Raw genomic sequence first — 17,709 nt, 5'->3', positions numbered from 1 at the left:
ATAAGTTCATTATTCATTTGCATATCGTGTAAGTTATATGAAATAAACACTGAAAGAACTCATATTACGATTTAAGTTCTTTATATCTTTCTTATTAATTCAAATCAAATTACAGCAGCTATTTATTTCAAACTAAAGTCCTACTGACTTGGAGCAATCTGTAAAAATGGAGAACTATTCTTTGCACATCACTGACTTAGATCACTAAAGTGTTCTAAAGTGTTCAACTATAAGTACAATATTCTCTGTTTTGCAACTTCTTTTGCGTATCGTGTAAGTTTACCTACAGCAGCTATTTGTTATAAATTAATGTCCTACTGACTTGTATCACTAAAGTCATAGTGACAATTCTATATACAACAACAACAATTTCTTGTAAACTAAAGTACTATTGACTTGGAAGACTAAACCTACAATTTTATGCCACAAACTCAAGCCCTGAGTTCTACAAAACTAGCAAGATTAAGCCCCAAGTACTACAAGACTAGAAACAACACAAAATACAGAACTCAAGCCCTTAGTATTTCAAACTTATTTATCTTCATAATACAATGCATATTAGTACAGATCAATACACCACAAACAAAATTGCATACCAGAACTTTGTTCAAAAAAATACATCACAATCAAAAAAATACAAAATTACACATCAATACAGATAAAAAATAGATCAAAATTTTAACAAATTTCAAATATACTCTGTTCATATCACCACATGCTAAATCACAATTTTAACAAATGCTAATAAAACAAAAAAATATTAAAACACTATAAAACCCTAAATCGACATACCTCCTCTAGTTCTAGCCATAACTTAGTAGCTTTCACAGTGAAATAAGCTAAATAAGTGCTGTTATGAAACAATATCATCAATATAATGTTAGTTATCACTATAAACCCTAAAAAACAAACGGAAAAATGACACGCAATGAATATCGTAAATATATGTATCATATTTTTTGCTAAATCTGTAATTAGAAGTGATCTAGTACCTATTGCGACTGATTTTGGTGATTTTTCCTTGCTTCAACTTCAACAACAAAACCAGATCTGATATTGACGCCAAATTTAACCGGAAAGTTTGTAAAATCACTAATTAGAAGTGAAGAAGACAGAAAATCACTAGAAATTTGAAGAAAAGCACGAACATTACCTGTGATTTTCGGAGGAGAAGATGAACTAGTGAAGAGTGAAGAAGAAAATGGTAGTAATGGCCAACTGTAACCGTTGTGTATTTATGTGTAAGTATATTTTCTTTTATTTTTTAAAATAAGCGCGGCTAATGGACTAATTGGGCTGCTGTTTTTAATCTGGGCTGGGCTGTTAGTAATGGACTGGGTTGGAGTTTCTAGTTTCTATTTTTTTTAGTTTCTAGTAGAGTAGCCCTATATATATATATATATATATATATATATATATATATATATATATATATATATATATATGAGTAAGGTTCCAGAGAAAACTCCGTTATCAAGAAAACCGAGAAACCCTCTTAGATGCCGTTGATTATAAAATAGAATAATAAATTTAATTTAAAATTTAGAAGGGCAATCTTGGACATAATCTTATTTATATATCAGCATATCTTCTATTCTTGGTATGCTGCACAACTCAATAATGTCAACTCAATAATGTCAATCTAATATCAATCAAATTCTACCCGAATCAGAAAATCTAGACAATCTTGGACGGAATCTTATTCAAATATTTGCATATCTTTTATTTATGATATCTTGCACAACTCAATATCTTTTATTTTTTTCAAAAATCTGCATAAAATACTTAATGGAATCTAGTTATATTTTATTATTATGAATATAAACATCTAAAGGAATTCAATTAGATCTTATACATTTAAAAAATTGAATTCAGTAATTTTATACATTTAAAAAGTATAATGAAATTTTTATTAGGTGTTTTTTTATTTTGCTTGTACTATAAATTTGTTGACAAAAAATATTAATTTAGAAAAAATTAAATTTGGTCAATTAAACTTAGAAGGACCAACCCACATCAAGTAACTATGGAAATATTTTACTGAAAGATTCTTTAAGAGGAAGATCTCGTTAAATATGAAATTAATGTCATTAATTTAATGTATTTTTATGTTACAAAAAGATTTCATATATACTAGATTTGATTGATATCATCAAATATCACAATATAGATCACTATTCTACAAATTTGAGTGAACATCTATCGGAATCTCATAATATTATAATATTTTAATATTTAACTAAGTGTTCACGTGTATTTTAATATTTAATATTTTATTATATTCAACCAAACATTTTAAAGAATCTTCATATAAAAAAATGATATCTTTAATAAAATCATGATCTAATTGTACTTTCTAATATGAAATAAATATTCAGAGTAATGTACAAGTGAACATCTACAAGAATCTCTACATACTGTTATGAGATAGAAGTAAGTAAAATTATAACTTAAGTCATTGTATACAATTTTTAGTAAATTTGTAATATTAATATTATAATATTAATTAGTAGAATCTTAATTAATTATCACTTAATTAAATAAATTATGTTAATTTAATTATTTTTTTATTTAAAAAGAACACATATTATATATGATCAATAAACGGAACACCTAACAACTTCCAATTTAGTTATAATTTTACTTAAATCTATCTATCTCATAATAGTATGTTGAGATTCTAGTAGATGTTGACTTATACATTACTCTAAATATTAATTTCATTATCATTTTTTTTCGCTCAATCATTAAAGTAATATTAAATTATTATTTTTATTACAGATTAAAAAAAATAATTAGATTATGATTTTATTAAAGATACCATTTTTTTATATGGAGATTCTTAAAAATGTTTGGTTGAATACAACAAAATAATAAAGATTAAAAGACACGTGAACACTTAGTTGAACATGAAAATATCATAATATTATGAGATTCCGATAAATGTTCACTCAAATTTGTAGAATAATATATAGTAGAATAGTTAAATTGATATTTTAATAAATTTATATTATTGTGAAATGTTTGCTCAAATATAATCGAATAATATATAGTCGAATTTTTAAAAGAATCCTCATACAAAATTATAATAATATCTAAAGGAACACTTAAAGAAACCTCCTACGTCAAAAAATTATAGATAAAAATAAATACCTAAATAAAGGTGAATCTTTTGAAATTTAAATTTTGAAATTCAAATTTAAGACACACTAAATGCTCTGGCTAATTGATTGAGATACGAATAATATAGAAAACGAAATCAATTAATTGCATAACTTATTATTTATGTTAGTCAAATAATGTGTATATTTTAAAATTATATCTATCTCATAATAGTATGTTGAGATTCTAGTAGATGTTCACTTATACACTACTCTAAATATTAATTTCATTATCATTTTTTTCGCTCAATCATTAAAGTAATATTAAATTATTATTATTATTATTATAGATTAAAAAGAATAATTAGATTATGATTTTATTAAAGATACCCTTTTTTATATGGAGATTCTTTAAAATGTTTGGTTGAATACAACAAAATAATAAAGATTAAAAGACACGTGAACACTTAGTTGAACATTGAAATATTATAATATTATGAGATTCCGATAAATGTTCACTCACATTTGTAGAATAATATATAGTAGAATCTTTAAATTGATATTTTAATAAATTTATATTATTATGAAATGTTTGCTCAAATATAATCGAATAATATATAGTCGAATTTTTAAAAGAATCCTGATACAAAATATAATATTATCTAAAGGAACACTTAAAGAAACTTCCTACGTCAGATAATCATAGATAAAAATAAATACCTAAATAAAGGTGAATCTTTTGAAATTTAAAATTTGAAATTCAAATTTAAGACACAATAAATGCCTGGCGGATTGATTAGGATACGAATAATATAGAAAAGGAAATTAATTAATTGCATAACTTATTATTTATGTTAGTCAAATAATGTGTATATTTTAAAATTATAATCAGTATATAGAAGTTTGATTGCTGTAGTGTGAATACCAAAGTAAGATTTGGTACAAATTTTTTCGGAGAAGGAAATGTATTGATTATATGCATTAAATACACACAGCATTGATTGAATGCATTAAATATAGGTAGAAGATTACCATACTATCCTTATTAATTATATTTGATTAATTTTTCTGATAAATTATAATTTATAAAATCAACGGTGATTAAGTGGGTTTCTCGGTTTTCTTGATAAGCTGGGTTTTCTTAGGATCTTCCTCATATATATATATATATATATATATATATATATATATATATATATATATATATATATATATATATATATATATATATTAAAATAAATATTTCATAAGAAATGGATATAAGCTCATTAATTATGGAAATTTTTGATATGTATATGTATATAAAAATTGAGTTAGAGCTAACAAGCGGTAAATACAATTAAATACAATGAATAATACTATAAATAATTTTCAATAAAATAATATAATGATATTAACTAGTCATCAATTATGACACCAAAATACCTCTTAAAAGCACAATTATGCCATCAATTATGACCCTCCCCCCCCCCCCCCCCCAAAAAAAAAATGGTACTCAGACTATTAAAAGTCACTAAACAAGCCCTAAGGCTTGAGCACCAAAAAATGGTATTCAAATATCTATCAATCTCCACTAAAACAAAACACACAAATTCACGAATTATATGAATATTAAGAATCATTTATGAATAAAATTATATGGTATTTATAACACATTTGAACTAAAATATTTCTCTTTAGTAATTGATACAAGAAATAAAATCACATAAGCTAAGAAACAAAATGTAACCATGATTAGAGTACAAATTGAAGGCTAATAAATATTCTATATAAAGAGTCACTAGAACGTACTTTACCAAATTTGAAAATCGTAACCGAAAATTAATGATGACATTAACGACTAATAAATATTCTACATAAAGTCAAATAATTAGCACATAAAGGAATGACAGATATGGAAAGTCTAAAATAAAAATGAGAGGTATTAAACAACTAATCCTTCAAAGAGGAATACAAAGTCATGAACTAGTCAACTAGACGATGCAAAAGTTTTACAACAAATCGAGTAAAACTCAAGATCGAGGAAAACTCAAAATGTAACTGATATCCATGAGAAATCTCTAAAAACTAATCTGGCATCAATAAGAACAAAACAATCGGCACTCACATCATCTAGCTAGTAAAAAACTGGTTAAAATAAACTGACAACATGACCATTTTCCACTAATCAAAATCGGTATCTGTAACACATATAATCATTTTACTCACAAATAAATGATAAGAAATACAAGATGTCATAAACTGCAAATTGTAATTACGAGTATTTCAGATGTACGAACTAGAATAAGAATTACGAAAATAAAATAAAGCACCAACTTGACGTCACAACTTTTGAATTTAGGGAAGTAAGAGAAAATGAAAATAGAGAAAAACAAAGTTTGCTCTTAGGAACACAACACTACGAACAAATATAAACTTTTTAATCAACATCCAAATACTATTAGATTTGTCGAAACTAGCACACTAAATCTCAAGATTCATAAATTCAATCTAAAAAAGTACATAATAAATCAAACGAATAAATTAACTCACAAATTTAGAAGAGAAAATCGAAAATACGAGAGAGTTATAATCATACCATTGCTATACGGTGGATATCACATATAGATCTTACCTCTTATGAATATTACAAAACCATTTGATTCTTCATACACCATTCTCATAATATTTGAACTGTGGCATACCCATTAAAGCTTCGGAACCGAGACCGGTGCCGAATCCGATGAAGCGCCGAAGATTTCGGACCCAAAGCATGAAAGTCGCCGGCGGGATCTTCTTGGAAGCTGATGCTTCGCCGTCGCCAGAGCCATTGAAAACCGTCTTCTTTTGTTTCTCTGTTCGGCCAGATACATTTGATTTTGACAGTGTGTTAAAAGAAATACCAATCTTCATGGTGCCTATGCTGTGACTCTCACGTAATTGGAGTTTTGGTAATACATATTCTTTCATACTTCCTCCGTCCCATACATTTCTATACAATTTCCTTTTTGAGATGTCCCATCATTTCCTGCAATTCTTGCCCCCAGTAATATCTCCAGCTAAATAGTGTAATCCAACCTTGCACACAGAGAGATAGCTTTTTCCTTCAAAGTTATCTCTGATTCTCATGAACTTAAGAAGAACTAACGGCGTCAAACCAGATCTAACGGAAGGACCCATATAGGAAAAAATCAAGAGTTGAATTACTTATGATTTGACATTTATAGTACAGGAACATAGAAAAAAAAGTGTCTATAGTTCAGGGAATTTAGAATTAATTTTCCCTAGATTTTACGGTGCTCAAAAGACAAAATATTTGTAATCTGTACTAAAATATTTAGTTGTTACTGTTACTTCTGCTATATTGACAAGAAATATATTATTTACTGTAAATTTTGATTGATACCTAAATCTCTGAATTCTCGCAGGGATACTCGTTCGCCTTTTAAACTAGAGATGGGGAATGAAATATAACAATCAACATAAACCAGGCCGAGGACAAAAATTAGATTTAAATTTGGGGAATGGGACGGGATAACACTCCGAGATCCTGAAGTGAGCCAATGATCGTCATTGTCGACTATCCAACGTGTTGTGCTAGCCTCCTTTGTAATTGTTGTCGCATACAACAACAATAGCTTTTTACCAAATAGCAAATTAAAAACTGTTTGATAAATCTAAAATCAGTTTTTTGGACAACAAATTTTGGCTCAAAAGCTGCCTTTAGAAAAACTGGGGCCTTACTTTTGGAAAAAAGTTACTTTTCAGTTTTTGCAGGGAGCTGTTATAAATTTCACTATCAAACCTTATTAAAGACATTGGGGCTGTTTGTGCAAACTTAAAAAAGTGACTTTTTGCTTAAAGTGCAGAAGTGGATTAGAAGCGAGAAATAAAAAAGTTAATAAAGTGTTTGGAAAAAAAAGCAAAAGCTCTGAGAGAGAAGCTAGCATTCTCAACTTCTTAAAAGTGCTTCTGCTTATTTACACAAACGGGTCAAGAAAAGCAGAAGTCAGAAGCAGTTTCTGCTCCTTGGAAACAGACAACCCATTATTTTCTTAACCCCCAAGAGGTGGCCTAATGGTTGCGGAGATTGTTTGAAAATTTGTGGCTAGGGGTTCGCTCCCCGTGAGCGGCATACATTTCTTAGATGGTCTGCACCTGGGGTTTAATTCTAAAGGTTCCCCATAAAAAAATATTATGTATATTATAACTCAAAATATGTAAATTTCAAAAAATTTACCAATAGTAATCTGATTTCTACAACAAAATTCTTTACCAACACTGTTTCTAACTACGAACTAGTTTTGATCAGGACTCCAAAATAGATGTGTTAGTCCTTTGTATCACAATTTGGAGAAATAAAGTCCTAAATTACAACTAGAAATATGACCCTAAATATCACTTTATAACTATATATCATTTGTCATTTATCATTTTTTAAAAGAAAATACACAAATGCTATGTCGTGTAGTGCTTATAATCTTTTTTTTACCAAATAAAGAGGTCCATAGAAAAGCGGCTAGAGATTTTAATGACCTTTTCGCCAGACGGTGTAACTTCTTGAACTAATATTATTATCTGATGTTTGTGAAGCCCAAACAAAGAGAACCCATATGAAAGTGTCTAATAAACCCTACATGGTGTAGCGTTTGAAATTCTTAGTTTCTCAAGAATCCTAAGGCTACACGATGTAGCATTTGAATATGATATTCGATGTCATTTCTTTTGAAAATGTGATATTTAGGTTCTGTATACCCCAAATTATAATTTTAAAGGCCTTTTGGAGGAGAGACACTTTAATATATGTTGTATCAACATGATTTTATATTATACTTTCATAAGAGTATCTCTAACGATATTGTTTAAAAATAGTTGGTTAAATTGGACCTGTAAATATTACGTAAAAATTGCTGGACCTGAAACACTTTATTTTGATGGTACCGACCATAATTTAAAAATGATACGTTATTATTGTTTGAATTTGTTATAAATGAAATATATAATTTTACGATGATAACAAATAATGTAAAATCTTATTAAAAATATTTAAAGATTGACAAATATAACTAACATCAATAAGTTGCTTATAATTATAATTATAATTAGGAATAATGCACGATGGGAGTGAACAAAATTTTATTTATGATATGATTAATGATTAATTGAAATTTAGATGAGCGTCGGAGATGTTATCAAACTAAATATAAGGAGAAACAAATAAAAAGAAAATAGCGTGTGAGCTGCGCAAAAAAGAAAAAAAGGAAACAGGAAAGGGGGGTGCGTTCCCTTGGGCTGGCCGTTTCATTACCATAACTCATGCTATGTAATCTCCTCTTGTGTCATCATCTCAAAGTCCTCTTCAATCTCATCCCTCTCTCTCCCTTAGGGTTTTCCTCAGATCAAAAAACACCCCCAAATAAATTATTCACACACAGACCCAGATGGGTAAGAAGAGAAAGTCTCTTGCATCAAGCCTAGACGAGGTAGATCGAAGCATGTACTCCACTTTTTGCAACGGCGCTAACGCTATTTCCCAGCTTTATTCTCAGGCTATGAATCATCAGAAGATCTCTTTTCAATCTGGGGAGCGTCATGGCTTGGTATACACATGTTTTTTTATCATCTTTTTATGTTTATATTCATGGCTTGTTGTTTTTTGTATGTGGGTTGGTGTTTGAGAAGTGATTTTAATGTTTTTGGTGACATGTTTTGTGGGTTTTGTTGGGTCTGCTGTTTTAGTTGGGTTTATGGTGTGGAATTTGATGTGTGGTGGTTTTTTGGGGGTTTGATTGTGGTTTTGGTTTGGGGTTGATGGTAAATGGACTTATTTGGTGTTTTTTTTTAGGGTTTTCGGGTTGAGGTTGTTGGAGTGTTTGATAGTTAGGTGCGTAGATGTTTTGTTTGTTGGGTGTTAAATATGCGATATGATGTAATTAAGTCGGGGGATGGGAGCTGGTTACTTATTAACATGCTGTTAGAGGTCTGGTATGTGTTTGTATAATCTTATTGTCCTATGCCCAGTATACACATTTCTCAATATGTAGTTGTGGTTTGTTGTTTTAGTTGGGTTTATGGTGTGGAATATGATGTTTGGGAGCTTTTGTGGGGTTTGTGATTTTGGTTTTGGTTTTTGTTTGGGTTGATGGTTATTGGACTTTTTGGGTGATATTTGATCAGGATTTGTGTCAGTTTCTTGATTAAGTAGCAGGGTTCGGGTAGTTGGAATATTAGTTTGGTTTCATAGATGTTTTGTTTGTTGGGTGTGAGATATCTGATATGTTGTAATTATGTCCTGGCACTTGAGTTGGTTACTTAAAACGCTATCAGAGTTGTGGTATCTGTTCGTATTGTCCTACCCCCAGTATTCTCTTCTCTCAATATTTAATTTGGACGCTAACATCGATTATTGCTCTAAAGACGGTCTTCAGGTAAGGGAGGTTTTATTTTTGGTGGGGTGGGGTGGGGTGGGGTGGGGTGGGGTGGGATGGGGGGCTTATTTAATTAAGACCTCCTACGAATAACGTAAGGTTTTATCCTTTACGAAGTTGGTGACTTCACACTGTGAGCTATTTAACTTATGAGTTACGTATGAGCATATTTTAGGAACAAGTGACTATTTTATGTGGACAGATTACTTTCTGTGGTGATAAAAGTAATTCTATGTTGATTTTCAGAATCCCAAAATGCAGGAAGCACCTCGAAATTTCTTGTGAGGATTATTTAATTAACATTTGATACCATATTATCTGCCACATGTTTACCGCTTTAATTTTTACCTTCTTTAAGTAATATTTTTGATTAATTTATCAATGTATTTTACACTGTCATAGCAAGACTTAACAAATCAGATTGGCCAGTAATGTGTGCAATTTCAAGTGTTGAGCGTAACATTATGGATTAATTTTTCTATGTTAAATGATCTAAGGCTAGAGGTTGTCTTTGTCTACATTGATGGTTTTGGTTAGTGTTAGATTTATATTTCCAGTAATTGATTTCTTTTTAGTGTTTTGGAACCTTGGGCTTTTAGTTGGACTTGCTGATAGTGTCTCTCTGCATTTTTATTTAATATATGGGGCTGTTTGTTTGACAAAAGCAGAAGCTGCTTTTGGCTTCTGCTTCTCTTGACCCGTTTGTGTAAATTAGTAGAAGCACTTTTAAGAAGCTGAGAATGTTAGCTTCTCTCCCACGGCTTCTACTTCTTTTCCAAACAGTTTATTAACTTATTTACTTCTCAGTCCTACTCCACTTCTTTAGTTTAAGCAAGAAGTCGCTTCTTTTAAGCTAACCCAAACGGCCCCTGTAACTCTTTTCAACTTGACTTTGATTTCGAGAATCATTGTTTTATATAATTTGCCGTTTTGTTTAGACAGATGAATGCATTATATTTATCTTGCAAAATTTATATAAACATAAAATTGGACTCTATTTGTGAACAGAACCTTGACTGATATCATGTTATGCAGGAAAAACTTTATCAATGGATATTGAGACAACAAGAGGGAGGATCAAGAGTGACTACAGCTGACATACTCTCATACATACAGGTGTTCTAATCTATTCAGTTTGCTATTATTACTGTGTGCTGGTGTACTACTAAGGATCAAGAGTTTTATTGAAGATTTGGAAATTACATAAGGATTCTTTTCTTAATTAGAAAATTAGAACTAATACAAAAAGAACTTAATACAAGGAGAACAAGGAATGCATTCTTAAGTGTAATAGATTCAGAGTAGTGGAGCAAAACACATAATAACACACCTCTATTATTCAAATATTTTAAGGATCAAGGGATGGCTTGATGGCAAAAGTGTATCCCCTTTAATAACCAGAGCATGGGTTCAAATCATATCATAATTCTCACATCCCTTGATAAAGAACAATATATTTTAAAATGGTCACCTTTTATGACTTTTCATTGACCAGTTAAGGAACTACTCCTTCCTAAGATTTTTGGATTTCTAAATCAATACCTCATATGAATACGAAGATTCACCTAGTGTAGAATTCTTAGCGAGCTTTAAACATTTCTCCTTTCTACAAATTGTGTTGTGGTTAAATATTGACACGATAATATTTTTGAAATTCTTATATATTTGCAAATCAATTAGTTACCCATCATAATACCAATCTATGTCCAAGGGTCGAGTTCGGTATTTTTGAAAAGTTAGGATACTTTTGAGAATTAAGGACATGACACTGTTCAAATTTCGGACACGGGTACGGGGATACGACATAGGTTTACAATAAATTAATATATGTGATTAAAATTTTTGAAATTTATTACTTTATTCTATAGTGCAATATAATCTTTATACAATGTTTGTTGATGTTCGTTAATATATTTAAATTTACAAAGAAAATTACTTGAAAAGAGCAATGGGTGGTAGACTTTTCTAAACACTAGTACATCACTAGTAATTAATAAATGAATCTAGACTACATAGAGATACATTGACCACGTAAAGTACACTAAATTCCTATATATTATATTATCATTGCTCAAACCTGACCTATCAAAAGCCCCGACTTGAATTCATGAGGACCATTAGGGCATCTGCAACCGTGATCCAAAAATCCAAATTTGGGATAGTTTTGGTCGAAACCACTCCAACCGTGGCCTAAAAAGTGATCCAAATTTGGATCCGGTCCAAATTTGGATCACTATTATTCACTGATCCAAATCTTTTTAACATTAAAATATCATTACTTTTGTTATTTGATGATTTTGTTAATGTTATTTAAGATTGATTAATTAAGATCAGAATATAAATAAAACAACGATTAATTATAAATTAAAATTTCAAAATAAATAAAATTTCAAAATATATAAAATTTCAACAATTTATCAATCGTTACAGAAAAATCAAAGATAAATATCGCCCATGTTGAACTTTGAAATGCACTAATTGAGCATTCGTGAGAAAAATATACTAATTCTGAAAATTAGTATTTTAATGTAATATTTTAATATTTTTTATTTATTTTTATGTACCGTTTTAAATTTTTCGAATTATTTTGTAATATATTATCTTCTGTCTAGTCATTAATTATATTATTATAATTGATGATGAAATTAGTTAATTATTTAAAAAAAAATAAAATCAAAGTATATGAATACTTTGAATATTATAAGGATGGATGAATTTGGATCACATAGTTGGAATAGAATTTGGATCCCGCCCCAAATTTAGATCATTGGGTGATCCAAATTTGGATCTATGGTTGGAGTTCCTTCGACCTTTCTTCCCGTCAAATCGTAGTAGTTGGTTCAAAACATATTTGTATCTTCTCTTTCTTATCATCTTCACCGGCTTCTCCTCGCTTTATCTTCTTCCTTTATTTTCTTTCTCTTTTCAAGTACTTCTTCATATGTAAACTTTCGTATCCTAACACGAAATTTTTACGCGACCTTGAAATACTTCCAGCCATAGGAAAGAAGTGTCTTGATTGCGTAGTGCGTATTTCGTGTCGTGTTGTGTCGACAACGCGGGTTAAAAGTGCTAGGTCGGAGTAACATAGGTACCAATAGCGGAAGTGACACTCCTCTTGTGGAACAAACTCAACAAAGGGTGTGTCAGATAGAACTCTTCTCGTGGTTGGAGTCATTGCTTATTATCTGTTTTAAAAATTCAAGATGAGATTAGTAACTTAGGGGCCGTTTTGCTGGGTTTAAAAGAAGTGACTTATTGATTAAAATAAAGAAGTTGATTATAAGTGAGAAGTTGGTTTGGATGTATAAGTTATTAAATGTGCTTGGATACCGGACTTATAAAGTAGATAATACAAGTAAAAAGAAGCTGCGGTCCCAGAATAAGCTAGGTTTCCCAACCTTTTTTTTTTGGCTTATGAAACATCAATATAAGTGCTTCTAATAACTTGCCAAACAGGTCCAATTAATTAGAAGCTCACTTTTGTATCATAAAAGCTGAGAAGCCCGTCAATCAAACACCTACCTAGGTGCCTCACTATTGATGCTTGGTGTGTAGACTTAGTAATTATGGGTTGAGGCATCTATTGAAGAAAATGATACCAAATTCTAAATCTTTTTTAGAAGGCACTATATTTAAATATACCAAGTATATATTATTATTTATCTTAAAATAGCTAGGGTAGTTTATAAATGTAAATTAAGTTACTTAAGCATTTTAGATTCAATATGACAATACACGCGCGCGCGCACACACACACATAAATATATATAGACAATTGCTCAAATACAAACCACTAAAATACAAATCAAGCGAAATCAGCCTTAAACGACGTCACCCACCCTTTATATGTCATTACCCACTCCCTACATGTCACACCCACCTAAAGCCCACCCCTGCCCACTCTCAATCCATTCGGGCACACTAGAGCCTCGCCAAGGCTCCAAACAACCCTAAGAGCCAAAACTTGGCTCCACCACGATCCCACTAAGTCGCACATGGACCCATTAAGGCCCATCTCGGGGTCTATCCCTGACCCAAAAGCCCTTGGCATTCTACTTGCATTGGTTTGCATTTACTTTGTATTTTAAGAAACGTATTGGAGTAGGACCTAGGACCTTATATATAAAGTCTTATTCTACTAAAAACTTCCTTATTCTGCAAACTAAAAATCCAGCTGAAATATCACTAAAATCTAAATAGAATATCACTAATTCCTCCACCTCCACCTTCGCTACCTCCATGCACGCCGCCTCCGTCTCCACTTCCGGCATCTCCACCACCCCCTCCATGCCCGCCGCCCCCCTCCATGCCTGCCGACCCTTCCAAGTCCACCACCAACAAATACACCGCCCCCAATGTCCACCACCGCCAAATCTAACACATCTAAATTGACTCAGACTCTTCCATCTCTTTATAATCAGCTGCCCCAACTCCAATGGTAAGGATCGACAAGGGCAGATCGGATGCCTTCACAAGATCATCTTTTTTTTCCCGGATATTTGTTATAACTCCATCCTGGAAGAGTCTAAAAAGGTTAGTTTCCAGAAGGTAAAAATGTAACACTAAAAATACATAGTTGAAGAATAAAATCTCGTTTGTACCAAATACATTACTGGTTTCATACTTTAAAGGAATAATTTGATTTAATTCCATATCAAGAATATACAGCTTATCAAATATTGATAGTATTGCATCCACCAAATCCCATGAAGACCTATCTATATGAACTAGCCCCGCAAAGATATGATGCTGCTACTTGAACGAATCACTAAATTCTGCAACACAAATCATTATTTTTTAAAGTGAATATAACAAAATTGTACCGGTTTATAGTTTATATTTGAGGGGTGGTTTGTATTTGATCACTAGCATATATATATATATATATATATATATATATATATATATATATATATATATATATAGGCTAGTGATCAAATAGAAACCAATTTTATTCTAGAAACTAGAAACCCTTCCTTGAATCACTGTTTATAACCACATACACCACTAGTTTCTATGCTGTTAATCACTATTTTATACAGTATATTCATCAGTTTATAAATATAATAATTGAGAAAATTTACTTATGATTGACATTGGTGGTTGATCATTGATGATCAATTATAGTTGTCAAAGGTCTATGATGGTAGAAGTTGACGGGATGAGGTGTGTGGTGATGGTAGATAGTCATTAGTAGTGGCAAGTTATGATGACAAACGGTGATTGACAAATCATGTTTATAAGTGAAGGCGGCAATAGTGGAAGGGGTTGATAATGATGCCGGGAGTTTCATCAATGTAATATGATTGAAGATGATAATGATATACGTTGTATATCATGTATTTATATATCTATATTTGTCAGATTTTGCATATATAAATTTGTGATTTCTGATATACAAATGAGTGATTTTTGTAGTTAAGAACAATGATTAAAAACTGATCAGGGACTGGTTTCTAGTTTCTAGGCTAATTTAGTTTCTAGTGGAGTAAGCCCCCTATATATATATATATAGAGAGTATTACTCCAATAGAAACCTCCTTCTCCATGTTCACCAACCCCACCTCCACATCCGCCACTGCCTCCTCCATAACCACCACCACCTCTATGCCGCTCGTCCCCTCCATAACCACCACCTCCATCTTCACCTCTATTATTTATCTAACAACACAATCTCCACCTCCATCTTCACCAACCCATCTTAATCGCTGCTTCAACCTCCTTCAGCCCCATTCACACTTCTTTCTCCACCTCGACTCAACTTCAAAACGCGGCGGAGCCGCCACTATTCCGGCAACACTCCAACCCCCTACTTCAAGCCGCCCATATCTCCGCTACAGTCATCTTTCTTTTTTCTCCACCTTCACCTCCACCATCTCCACCACTGTCACCACCATCTGAATCGGAAACGTGAACAAATCTGGAGATTCTGAGCAGTTTCTAGAACATATCTTGATATTCTGGGCAGTTTCTGCAAGTTTTCACTAATTCCTGCAACACTGATCACTAAATCCTAAAGAGAATATCACTAAATTATACTGAGAATATCACTAACTTGTATTGGTTTCTAGTTTTTATTTTAAGAGTGGTTTCTATTTGATCATGAGCCTATATATATATATACACACACCAATAGATCAGTTTAATATATATAAATGGGAATTTTAATAAGATCAGCACTTTAGATATAATTTGTATATGCCAAAAGTTCAGTTTAATATGTATAAGTTGTAATGTTAAGAAGATCATGGCGGAGGTAAGGTGTGAGTACTTCATAGTTCATACCCTCCCCAACCCTTGAGAAGATTAGGGTAGAGGTAAGGTACTAAGGTCTGCTTACATCATACCGTATTCGCTTTACAAATGGGATTTGTTTATTATGTTTGACTTGGTCATGTTAGGAATATTGGTGTCTGGAAATTAATAATTTTAGTGCGCTGAATCTATATGACTGTAAAATTCTTTTTATATGAATCTGTTTTTTGCATTTCTGTCTACTTATCTAGCATGAAGTATTCATTAAACTTTATACATGTCTTTATTTAATTTCTTTCTACATATATTTATAGACAACTCAAGTAAAGTAATATCTTAATTGGATGAAAATAGTACTCAATAATATACAGCTTTGATCAATATAGTCTGATTGTGTATATATGAAATTAATATCGTCTCAAATATACAAATAATGTACAGCACGAATTATTATAGTAATCAATGTAGTCTGATTGTGTATATCAATATTGCATGTTAGACATCCAAAAAAGTGAGATAGAATTCAAAATGATGTCTATTTTATCTACTTTCATCACCGGTGCTTCACAAGTTTGATAACTGATATAGAGCTAATATTAAAGATTAAACAACCAACTGGGCATTATAATTGTTCAGTGGACTAACTTAGTGGCATTTCTTGATCTTTTGCAAGTTAATTTATTGCTCTATTTCCTCACTTTTGGATGAAGCAGGCTGATTTGGACTATTGTGGAGAGGAGCCATCTTTATCACCTAGAGCTCCACTGCAGAACCAACTGCAAGCTGCATCTTCTGGCCTCTCTGGTGGACCAACGGCTGGACAGGTTTTCCGATCAGAACACAACGATCAACAGTCCAAGAGTTATGTTTTCTCTAATGCTCTTTCAAGCCCTGTTCGTAGGAGCCTTCAAAACTATCATATTTCTCAAGGAGAATTTGACCCAAATGGCGTACAACACCCTACTACTGGAACTCGGAATAACAGGCCCAATTCCGCTCAACTGCAGAACAGCAACTCAAATGATTCCTCTATGGACATGCATTCGGATAGTCCTGGTCATGAATCAACTTTTTGAGTACTGAAGTAGTTTCAGTCAGAAGATGCTTGCCATGTGTTAAACAGAAGTGTTGGAATGGCTGTTTCGGCTCCATTATTTATCTGGAAGGAAGCACAATGTGGGATTGATTGCTTCATACAAAGGTGACTCGAGTGTCAAAAGTAAAGTGGATACATTGTGTAATGTGTTTTCACTTGGTTAAAGGCATTGTGGTGATCACAAAACCTTTTCAAGTGTGGCTTTCTTTTTTTATATTGTTATCCATTTTGGATGAATCAACCAAGTTCTTTTACCCTTCTATTTCTGTGTAAAGAGTCTGTCATGGGATTGTGATGTATTAGTTATTGACTAAGTTGGTTGCTTATTTCATATGGTCGGTGCACCATGTTTGGCATGACTAACAGTTTAGTTTGTTGGTATGTGTTGCTCTGCATGTTAAGACGTAGATGTAAACATCTAGAAGGTAAATCATATACACAAGTAACCTTACCTAGGAAGGATTCTCAAGTCTCACTTCCATTTGTTTAACCCCTTGCAACTTGTGACCCAAAACTTCTAAATATTTGAAGGCTGTTTAAGTTGCTGCTGTGGTTTCTGCTTAGGGCCCTCTAGTCTAGATATACAGATATACTGGGAAGTCATATGGTTCACTCCTATCTCTTCTTGGGGGGGGGGGGGGGGGGGGGGGGGGGGGGGTTTGTTTAACTGCTATTAAAACAACCTGACTTGGTCCTTAGGACCGAAATTTTGGTTTCTTGCAGGAACCTTAACCCAGTATATAAGTGAGTTTGTATGTGAGCTATTTGCCATGCATAAATTGGCGTAAATTAATGAAAGTGAAGTAAAAGAGTTACAGGGGCCAACTTATAATTTCAGATATGCCCC

At 31.8% G+C, this 17,709-nt stretch overlaps 1 protein-coding gene across 1 annotated transcript; it reads left to right on the top strand.

Annotated features, from left to right (window-relative positions):
* The first annotated feature begins 8,312 nt into the window (after nt 1-8,312).
* LOC108205120 (uncharacterized) lies at nt 8,313-17,218 on the top strand. The gene is made up of 3 exons (XM_017374919.2): nt 8,313-8,680; nt 10,544-10,624; nt 16,480-17,218. The coding sequence occupies exons 1-3, from the start codon at nt 8,522-8,524 to the stop codon at nt 16,840-16,842; spliced, it is 603 nt and encodes a 200-aa protein (XP_017230408.1). The 5' UTR covers nt 8,313-8,521; the 3' UTR covers nt 16,843-17,218.
* The last annotated feature ends 491 nt before the right edge of the window (nt 17,219-17,709 follow it).

Source organism: Daucus carota, chromosome 1 (genome assembly GCF_001625215.2).
Source record: "Daucus carota subsp. sativus chromosome 1, DH1 v3.0, whole genome shotgun sequence".
NCBI classification, from domain to species: domain Eukaryota; kingdom Viridiplantae; phylum Streptophyta; class Magnoliopsida; order Apiales; family Apiaceae; genus Daucus; species Daucus carota.
Note: the sequence above shows the minus strand (reverse complement) of the source record. Positions and strands in the feature narration are given on the sequence as shown.

What these genes read in the sequence shown, in the direction of transcription:
- LOC108205120 (XM_017374919.2), top strand. Translation starts at nt 8,522, where the DNA reads ATGGGTAAGAAGAGAAAGTCTCTTGCATCAAGCCTAGACGAGGTAGAT. An exon ending in CTGGGGAGCGTCATGGCTTG is followed by an intron (nt 8,681 to 10,543) that starts GTATACACATGT and finishes CATGTTATGCAG; the next exon opens with GAAAAACTTTATCAATGGAT. An exon ending in ACATACTCTCATACATACAG is followed by an intron (nt 10,625 to 16,479) that starts GTGTTCTAATCT and finishes TGGATGAAGCAG; the next exon opens with GCTGATTTGGACTATTGTGG.